Below are 11,032 nucleotides of genomic sequence, written 5' to 3'. Positions count from 1 at the left end.
CCTAAAATTGTATTTTCAATGATTTCAAAAGTATGCAGATAAATTTGTTTTTTTTAACATGAATTTATTTATATTTTTAAATTATCAGTTATTTTATTTATTTAATTTTTATATATGAAATATAAATTAAATATTCAATTTTAATGTATTGTTGCCGATGTATATTATTATATAAAATCGTCAATCTTGTTAACTACTTAGGATTCTAAAATTACAAAGAGAAACAAACTTAGATGGTGGAATATAAAAAAAGATATCAAATAAACAATAATAGTACAATCATCAAATTGAAATAGCATATTTAACTAGAATTTGATACTAAGCTTTCTAGCTAGATTTGCTTGATGGGAGATGTAATGATATAAGATCAAGAAAAAAAATATGCCTTTGGATGTTGTCTGAAAAAGAAAAGGCTTGAATGAGTTTCCAACGAGTGCGAGAGAGAGAAATAAAAAGCTAAGTTTAACATGCTACGAAAAGAGGCTAATTCTTTTTTATTATATATGGGTGATTTTAATTTAAAATACAAAAATATTTGATATTTTATTTTATATTGTTATGATAGTAATATAAAATATTATTAATATTTTGTAATAAAAATATTTTTTAATTATAAAAAAATAAAACATAGTTGACGTTTTATAAAGACTCACAACAATGTATATAATTTAGGTCATTTAAAAAAAAATTATTTCTAATAATTTAATATTAAAAAAAATTTCACAAAAAGACTTAATACGATAAATAAGTGCATAAAATTCTCATCAATAATAAATTGAATTATTTTTTCATTGAAAGGTGATTGGATTGATTTGTGCAAGTTACAAAACATTTATCCTTTTTTAGATATAAATATATATTAAAATATAAAATATATATTAAAAATTAATTAAATAATATAAATATATAATGATTAATTTTGAATGTACACTTAATATATTTTATATTTTATTATTAAAAATAAAAGAAAAGAGGTATTATTTGAAGAGGAGGGGTTGGGTTTTGTTGTAAAAAGGGTGTTGGGGGGCTATCTGTTTTTCCCTTGCATGAAAGGACAAATAATTCCCTTGACAAAAGCGAGAGAGAAGGAAAGGGAAAAAGAAAGAAAAGGTTAGTGTATGTATGTCTTGGCATAGTTGGTTGCTTGCTTAGCCTGTAGCATCAATTTGCTGATTTACAGCGAAAGGAGAAAGAAAAGAAAGAAAGAAAGAAGAAAGATAGAACAAGAGAGGTAACACAAGTTTAGAGATAACACACAAAACATGTTCGATGGATTGCCATCATCATCAGAACACTTCCACCAATTCATAACACCAAGGACCACTACTTCTACTACTCTTCCTCTTCCTCATCATCATCATCATCATCATCACTTATCACCATCATCATCATCATCATCTTCGTCCTTCTCCCCACTACTCCATCATCATGCTTCTCTAACCCCCATCAACACCAACACCTTCTTACCATTTGACCCTTATAACCCTCATCATCAACAACAACAACCAAATGCCACGTTTTCTTCAGTACTCAATAACAATAACTTGTTCCACACTAGTGCTACTGATGAAAGAGTTCAAACACAAGTATTACCAAACGACTTGATTGATTCTTCCTGGAGCAACGATGAAGTTGTTGCACTCTTGAGGATCAGATCAACCATGGACACTACTTGGTTCCCTCAACTCACTTATTGGGACCATGTCTCTAGGTATTATGCTTCTCTTCTTCTTCTTCTTCTTACACCATATTATATTATTAAATTTTAATTATTTTACATGATCATCATCATAGAATCTAGCTAGGAAAGTAGAATTTGTGTATTCATGAATGTGGTAAAGTAGAGACAATAACACACACGTGCACATTCTCATCAACTTTAGCATCTCACACACACACTACTGAGTACTGACACATACACACGCGTGCAAACACAAACTTCGAGAGAGAGAGAGAGAGAGAGAGAAAGAGGGTTCAATTAGGAACCACATACATTTGCCTATTACATGTTCGACACAATGCCGCAGTGCAAATCAAAATAAATGCTTATATGCTTAATATATTAAATGTTTTTTTTTCTGGATTTGTATGTTAATGAGTGAATGAATGATGTGTTCAGAAAGCTAGGAGAGCTTGGATTCAAGAAGAGTGGTGACAAATGCAAGGAAAAATTCGAAGATGAGACAAGATATTTCAACAACTACGCCAAGAACAATAGTTACCGATTTCTTAATGAGCTTGAAGAGTTCTATCAAGGTGATAATCATAATGAAAACCCTATGGTAGATAACCAAGATCATGTTGTGACTGAAAAGACTCAAGAGTTTGAACACCCAATGAATGCCGGAGGAGGCGATATAGAAGAAGTAGAAGAAGAAGAAGAAGAAGAGGAGGAGGAGGAAGAGGAGAGTTCAAGAGATGGCAAATCAGTGAAAGAACAATGTGAAGAAGACAATGAGAGTGAGAAGAAGATGAAGATGAAGAGGAAGAGGAAGAGGCGTTGCAGGTTTGAGATGTTGAAGGGTTTCTGTGAGAGCATTGTGAACAACATGATGGCTCAACAAGAAGAGATACATAACAAGCTCATTGAAGACATGCTGAGAAGAGATGAAGAGAAACTTCAAAGAGAGGAAGCATGGAAGAAGCAAGAGACTGAAAGGATGAACAAGGAGCTTCAGATTATGGCCCAAGAACAAGCCATTGCAGGTGATAGGCAAGCTTCCATCATTGAATTCTTGAAGAAATATGCAGCAACAAACCCTAATAATAATGAACCAACACCTTCTTCTTCAAAACTGATTATTCCATCAAGTCATCAAATTCAAATTCCACCATTATCAGCAGAAAACCCTAGCTCTATGAGTGACACATTATTACAACAAGTACATTCTTCTTCCACCCATTCATCTCCAGCTTCCCACAACAACACTACTAGTTCTTCCTCCCTCAACCGCCACGATAACTATCACTCAAATTTGCTTGTTAAGCCGTTAGTAACAGATCAGAAGGAGAATAATGTTGGGAGAAGATGGCCAAGAGATGAAGTTTTGGCTCTCATAAACCTTAGATGTGAGAGCATTAAGATGAATAATAATGCTGAAGAGAGGGAAAGTGGGAACAATAATAAGATTCCTCTATGGGAAAGAATCTCACAAGGGATGTCAGATTTGGGATACAAGAGAAGTGCAAAGAGGTGCAAAGAGAAATGGGAGAACATAAACAAGTACTTCAGAAAAACCAAGGATGTTAATAAGAAAAGGTCCATTGATTCAAGGACTTGTCCCTACTTCCATCAACTCAAGAGTCTCTATGATGAAGGAAAGCTTGTTCATCAACCGGAGACGACCACGTCGGAAAACCATTCCGGGCAACTTCTTCCTCCTTCTGATCAGGTGGGGTCTGGTGGCGGTTTCAGTGATGATCATGAGAAAACTTTGATACAAGAGCCACCATTGAATTTTGGTTAGTTTTGATTCATTTATTGCCGAAATTTTCCATGATCAGCTGAGGTAATAATTATTAGTACCACTCCTTCTGTGTCTTACTGTTTTGCTTTATTTTCTTTTTGATTTTGGTGGTGGTGGTGGTGGAACGGCCTTAATAATTTTCTATATCTATATTACTATATATAGCATAAATTTAATGTATTCGAAATACATATATATTCAGCAAATTATTTGGTAATTAAGAGCACCGACAGATTGATATCCGATCCATGCATGGTGATGAGTAATAGACGTTTTTATTCCATTTCATTATATTCCGAATGAATTTAGATTACGAAAAAATTGATAAAATAATAAAATAAAAAAATAATTATTATTATTGAATTTATAATTTTTATTATATGTGAATTATATTATGTTAATTTAAGAATGATTCATTTTTATTTTATTAATTTTTTTATTTTAGAAAATATAGTTTGATTTATAAGGAATTAATATGAAAGTGCATAAGAATAGATATTCATGTTATAAGGACGAAGTAAATCAAGTTCTTCTGAAATGAGAGTTGATAAAGTAATAAAATAAGAATTAGTTAATTTTAATGCTCGTATTATTGTTTTACTAATTTTTTATTTTAAAATTTAATTTCACAAAAATAATACATTGTCTTTCTAATTAGTAATCACTATTAGAACGTTGAGTTTATTGGTGTCATTTTTTTTTTGAAAAAAAAATCCTATCTCAGTGTCTCTCAACTGAGCGTGATATTAAATTCAAACAAATTGATGAATAATATATTGGATGGCCAAATTAAGAGCCTTATATTTTGGCATTTATATGTGATCGAATTTGTAAAGAAAACACTAACAAAAGTACAAATTCAGTGGTCTGTAGTATGAGCATTAGGTTACACTCCGAACAATGCAAAAGCGAAAAACCGAAAACTAAAGATTCGCAAGGACTATGACAAGACGTTTAAATAATTGACAAGGCGTTATAAATTTAAACTTGTATGCCACCAATATTGGAAGAAAAAAGAAAAAGATATTCCAAAACATGTCATTAAATAATGCAGAAAAGCACGGTAATTTGCAGATGAGAGCGTGTGAGCTGTTGGAGAGTCAGAGATTTGTATTCAATATCGGACAATACTCACATATATATGATGAGATAATATTTTATACAATTTAGTTGTGAAATTATATTTTATTTAAAAAATGATGAGATTTACATATCTGGTCATGTATTTTTTTTGTATTTTCTATATAATTTTAATCTGCATGAGACAGACACTTTTGATATTAACAAATTGTTGTTCCACCTCAAGACTATAATCTGAAGAATATTTAGAAATTTTTATTTTTCGGTGTCTGAATTCAGGCATTTCTTTTTATTCCTGTGTTGGTAGCCGGTTCACAGTATAACTGGTCCTGTTTGATATTTGAATTCGTCTTTCTTTAGGTTAGAGGAAGTATACATTGACTCCTTAAGAACAGCGATAGTAGACACTTGCAAAGGTACTCCAACGCTCAAGTCAGAAAGAGTATGAGATGCGATATGTGATATTTAGACTGAATAGCGTATCTTTAACGTGTTGGGTGCTTTGTATTTATTAAGTTTTTTTTTGAAGTAAAGATCTCAACACAACAAGGTGGAGCAACACAGTACAAACAAAATAAAAAGAAACCAAAATCAATCTATAATCATCTCTAACATTGCCATCAACAACCATTAGGATCAACTCTATTATTCCACTCTTTGTAGCTCATGAACGACCTATTAATAACGTCCGCAAGTTCCGCCTCTTGACTCCTGAAGATTCTGTTGTTCCTTTCCATCCATATGTGCCAAATGATAGCAAAGAACCCAATTAGTCACCTATTTCGCTCTTCCTTTCTTACAATCATTGCTGTCCAATTTTCAAAGTGTTGCTTAATAGTTCCTGGGATAGCCCACAATCTAGTCAAATATCCAGGCACACCACACTTGCCAAGTAAACTGACACCGAAGAAACAAGTGGTGAAAGTCCTCAACATCCTCTTCACATAAAACACACACACTATCATGCTGATCAATAACGCCTAACCTACGTAATCTCTCCTTAGTATTGACTTTACCAACTCATACAAACTAGGTAAATAATTCAATTCGTAGAGGTACTAGATCTCTCCAAATGGCACTAGAGAAACTATAACTCATAATGTCCTCTGGAAGTGTTTCTGCCTGCAAAACCTGCACAAAAGAGTTAGTAGAATAAACGCCTGATTTATCAAATTTTCACACCAACCGGTCCTCTCTCTCAGTTGTTAACTTGACTGGTCGTAGAACTTCATGAAGATGGTTAACTAGTTCTAACTCCCATTGGAATAGCTCCCTTCTCCACTGAAAGTTCCAAATCCATTCTAACCAATCCTAAAATCCACAGTGGTATATGTAAGGCTTTGTAACGGGATAGATAAATAAATAAAATTTGAAATCTAGAAATAAAAAATTGATAAAACGTGGGTCATAAATGCTTTTATAGTTACCAAGGTCATAATGACTGGTTGTGTTTTGGAAGTCACGATAAACGGGTCAGATGGGTTTTGAAAAGAAAAGTTGGTTTCTAAGTCGTTGATTTCTTAACTTGCAATGGTAAAAATAAAATTGTAGTATTGACTGGGTTTTGTTTTCAAAATTTGGGTGTCTATTGAAATTTCTAAATATGAGCAATAAAGGTTTGTAATTTTATTGTTTATTTTACTTTGTTTTTGTCTGTTGTTTCACAGTTGCTCCATAGTTTTTGTCTTGTTGAAGAAGATGGGAAAGGATATGGGGAAATGGAAAATGAAGGAAAAAAGGAAGAAAAAACCAAAAGGAAAAAAGAAAGGTAAAAGAGGGGAGAGTGAGAAAAAAGAAGAATCGAAAATAGTGAAAATCAAGATGATCGTAGATAAAGACAATCCATATGCTTGGATGTCTTCTGTTGTAAAGGAGTATGTATCACTGTTTTGTGATGCAAAAAGTATTCAACAACTTGGAGATTCAGGTTGGGTAAGAGAAGGGGAAGTTGTGCGGTAGAGTTTTTATTGTGTAGCTTGTCTGATCGGATTTGCTATAAGGGTGAAGGGAATGAAATTTTCTATATGTATACATGTCTGCTTATGGAGTTGGGGATTAAATTCTCTTTTACTACTTTCGAATGAGGTATTTTGACTCAATTGATATGTGCACTGTCTCAATTACATCCAAATTTTTGGACATTTGTCAAGCAGGTTTAAAATTTTGATGGAGTTTCTTGACTTGGAACCGTTGTTAGAGGTATTTTTTACTTTATTTCAGGTGAAAGGTGTGAGGAAGGGTTTATGGATAAATTTGGACAGTGCTCGGAACCGTGCTATTTTTAGCTTGTATAAGTCTTCATTTAAAGGCTTTAAAGCAATGTATGTGAAAGTGAGGTCAGCAGAAGAGGATTGTCTGTTCTATATGGATGAGTTTTGGGTTGAAAGGTTTCATTTATAATGGCATGCTTCTACTCAGCAAATATTAGGGATCGTCAGGATGAAATATAGGGATGAAATGATAGTGGAGTTTTTGGTAAATAATATATCGTCATCTTGGCTGTTAGGTCTGGTTGAATTGCTTGAGTGGGAGGAAAATAGGGAAGTTGCAATTGAGTATTTAAGTATGAGTTATAGAGTTGTGTTTTCTTTTTTGTTGATTGTGATCTTGAAATTAAACATTTGTTATTTGTGCTTTCAGGTGAGAGGGTGTCGAAAGTTACTACTAGTAATTTGCAGGCATTTTTCAAGACTAAGAATATGGATAAAGAAGGGTCTATAAGTAATGTGAAAGATGAGAAAGGGGCCGAGGTTAATCAACCTTCTCCTGCTAAGAGGGTGAGTTATAAAGGAAAAGGGTTAAGGAGGAGAAAGTAGAAGATTTGACCAGTTAGAAACTTGCTGAAAGAGGTGGACCTTGGTGATGTTGAGAAATTTACTGAGAGTCAGAGGGTGTTGCATGGGTATAAGGAAAATGATGATCTCACTTTTATTTGGAATGGGCATTTTTTCTTTATGTTGAAGTCGGACGAGTATGGATAGTGTCCTTTGGTGTGCGAAATTTAACTTCGCACAACTGAACCAGCAAGTGTACTGGGTCATCCAAGTAATACCTGAGGTGAGTCAGACTTGATCCCACGAGGATTTTCAGCTTAGATCAAACAGTGGTTATCTTGTAAATCTTAGTTAGACAGATAGAAAAGTTATTTAGTTGTTTAAGCGCATAAAAGTAAAATAAAGATAACGTTACTCAGTGGTTGGGAATTCAATGATAAGAAGGTGGTTAAGGTTTCAGAGATGCTTTGTTCTTTTGGATCAATATTTTTTTACTGTCTACTCCAACTATGAATGATTTCTTCTATAGCAAGCTGTATGTGATCAATGCCGGTTGAGAGGCCGCTAATCTTTCTCTAGGCTGAACACCAAGTTTAGTGCACATCTAGTCTGAATGAGGGTGAAACTCCTGCAGTTCATCCCCTTGGTGATCCTACTCAAAACGCTACAGACAAGGTTGAATAATCTTCTGGATCAGAGAATGCTGCACCTTGGTTCTAGCCTTTACCACAAAGACCCTAATCTCCCCATACCTCGAATGAACTAATGTCTCGAGAAGTCCCCAACGAAGTCGTGGATTAGCCATCTAAGAGACGTATCCTCAAGCTAGTGGTTCAATAATATCCGATGAAAGACGCTCACTGAACCATGTAGAATAGAGATAACTTGTGATGGTTTAACTCATTTATAAGATTGAAGAATGAAGATACATCTTAGGAGAGAATAAAAAACTCAATAGAGCTCCTAACATTAACCTAGGAGGTTTAGTGGCTCATACTATACAATGAAACTCGAAAATATGAAATAATGTTCGATGGTGGTCAAAGATCCTAAAACAAGGGTGATCTTCTCCTATATATACTAATCTAATAACTAAGGATTACATAAATATGATAGGCTTAGGCTTGTAGTGCAAAAATCCACTTACTTGGGACACCTTTTTGGGCGTTGGACGCCAGCTGCTCCCTTTTGGGCGTCCAACGCCAGAAAGGGGGGTAGATGGCTGCCGTTGAATGCCAGGTTTGGGCCTTCATATTCAAAGACAAGTATATGCTATTATATATTGTTGGAAAGCCCTAGATGTTAGCTTTTCATAGACGTTAAGAATGCTCCATTTAGATATCCGTAGCTCTAGAAATGTTTGCTTGAGTGTACGGAGGTCAGATCCTGACATCATCTGCTACGCTTTCCTTGTCTCTGAATTAGACTTTGTCAAAACTCTCAGATTTCAGCTAGAAAATACGTAAAATCACCATAAAATACAACAACTCATAGTAGAACCCAAAAATGTAACTTTTACACTAAAACCTATGAAAATATAATAAAACTTAAATAAAACATAACAAAAACTATATGAAAATAATGTCAAAAAGCGTATAAAATATTCGTTATTTGTTGTGTTTTTAGTTTGTTCATACTGAGTTATGTGTATGTTGATTGGTAGCCATGTGTTGGTATAGGTAATTGGAGCTTGACTGATGTCAATGGGTCAGACCCAAAAATTGAAGCACTTGAGAGATTCGTTTGACAAGGCAAGTATGGAACAACTAATGAAGGAAAACTACGTAAGGAGAAATCGGAGATGGAAACAAGGGTTGTAGAGCTATTTGTAGAGAAGAAAAGCTTGAAGACTAAAAAAGAGAAGTATGGCTTCAAAATATTTGTTGTGGGGTTCAATAGAGCATCTAAACAGGCTAAGTTTATTGCTCCGTCTGTGGACTTTGCTGTGATAGATCCTTGCAAGGTGGTGATGGGGCAGTTGGTGGATGATGATGTTGAGTAAGAGGGTGAAGATGAAAATGTTGATGCACCCTAATATAGAGTTTGATATATTCTGAATTGTGTTTTGAACAGATTGTATTTTGCTTATATTAGTTTGGTAGCTTTGATATGATTGTGGTTAGTATTTGAATAATGTTAATTTTGTTGTGGTTTTTTGTATGAATATGGTTGGTGTGTTTGATTATAGCTATGTATGCTATTGTTTTGAAATTGGTATTTTTCTTGATAAAATTTAATAATGTGTAGGAAATAATAGTTTCTGTGTAGTTGTAAATTTGTTTTATCTTTATTATTTTATTGTTGAAAGTTTGGAAAATAATAAATCAGAAGGAGCGTTTCCTTATTGATTAGTTCAAGAAAGAATCGATAAGGGTTAGTAGGCAACGATTGCATAAAATAGTTATATTGATGATAGTTTGCATAGTTGAAAGATGGAAGTGTGCCTCATTAAAACCTCTCCAGCAAAACCCAACTTAGGGACAAAATCTGGTAGTAGGAAAAAGAGTGCATCATCTTATCCCGACATATAGTTCTAGCTGTAGTATAGTTTTAAAGAGGAAATATTCCATGTACTGGGAAGATCGTTGCCTTGTAAAGTTTGTAGTTTGTATGCTCCTCGTCCAATGACCTTGGATATTCGAAAAGGGCCTTCCCAATTGGCGCTGAATTTTCCATGACCTTGTGGTTTTCGTTCCTCTTCTGTTTTCTTAAGGACGAGGTCTCCTTCTTGGAATGATCTCGGCTTAATTTTCTTGTTGTACTTTCGAGCTATAGCAAGTTGATTTGCGCATCATTGGATTAGTGCTTTGTTTCGGATTTCTTCGACTAAGTCCAGTTCGATGGCTCTTATCTCGGCATTTGCATCATCAGTTAAATTTTGTGTTCACCTAGATTGATGTGATACTTCAACCAGTATCATGGCATCACAACCATATACTAGTCTAAAAGGAATCTCTTTGGTTGATTGTTCTGTTGTGTTATAGCTCCACAGGATTTCTGGAATGAGCTTGGCCCATTGTCCCTTAGAATCGTCCAATTTTTTTTCGAAATGCCTGCAATATGACGTTATTGGCAGTCTCAGTTAGGCCATTAGTTTGAGGGTGTTCTACAGATGAAAATTGGTGAATGATTCTAAATTTTTGTAAAAAATTTATGAATTTTTGGTCTATGAATTGCTTGCTGTTATCAGTTATAACGGAATGAGGTATATCGAATCTACATATGATATTTTTCCATACAAAAGATATCATTTTTTTTAGAATTAATTTTTGCCAATAGTATAGCCTCTATCCATTTTGTAAAGTAATCTATAACAACAATTAATTATTTGACCTGATCTAGTGCTTGTGAAAAAGGTCCAAGGATATCTAGCCACCACTTACTAAAGGGCCAGCTTACCTGTGATGTATGTAACTGTGCGGCTGGGTTGTGAATGATTGGTGCGTGACGCTGACAGTGTCATAGTGTTTGACTTTTTTCATGCAATCTTTTTTGTAGTTTAGACCAGTAGTATCTTGCTATTAGTATTTTGGATGCTAAGCTTCTACCCATGATGTGTGTGCCGCATACCCTTTCATGGACTTCATCTATGGCGAGCTTAGCGTCCTCGCTGTTTAGGCACTTTATCAAGGGTTGTGAAAATCCTTGTTTGTATAGCTCGGTTTCGATCATTGTAAAGAAGTTTGATCGTCTTTTGAATTGTCTTTTGTC

General features: G+C 34.2%; 1 protein-coding gene across 1 annotated transcript; it reads left to right on the top strand.

Annotated features, from left to right (window-relative positions):
- Nucleotides 1–1,064: 1,064 nt before the first annotated feature.
- On the top strand, nucleotides 1,065–3,690 carry LOC107492056 (trihelix transcription factor GTL2). Its single transcript, XM_016113024.3, has 2 exons — nucleotides 1,065–1,711; nucleotides 2,120–3,690. The coding sequence occupies exons 1-2, from the start codon at nucleotides 1,263–1,265 to the stop codon at nucleotides 3,465–3,467; spliced, it is 1,797 nt and encodes a 598-aa protein (XP_015968510.1). The 5' UTR covers nucleotides 1,065–1,262; the 3' UTR covers nucleotides 3,468–3,690.
- The last annotated feature ends 7,342 nt before the right edge of the window (nucleotides 3,691–11,032 follow it).

Source organism: Arachis duranensis, chromosome 6, assembly GCF_000817695.3.
Source record: "Arachis duranensis cultivar V14167 chromosome 6, aradu.V14167.gnm2.J7QH, whole genome shotgun sequence".
In the NCBI taxonomy this organism is placed as follows: Eukaryota; Viridiplantae; Streptophyta; class Magnoliopsida; order Fabales; family Fabaceae; genus Arachis; species Arachis duranensis.
This window is presented reverse-complemented; position numbering and strand designations above follow the sequence as displayed.

Coding starts and splice junctions, on each gene's coding strand:
- LOC107492056 (XM_016113024.3), top strand. CDS start 1,263: ATGTTCGATGGATTGCCATCATCATCAGAACACTTCCACCAATTCATA. Junction 1,712..2,119: donor TATTGGGACCATGTCTCTAG/GTATTATGCTTC, acceptor TGATGTGTTCAG/AAAGCTAGGAGAGCTTGGAT.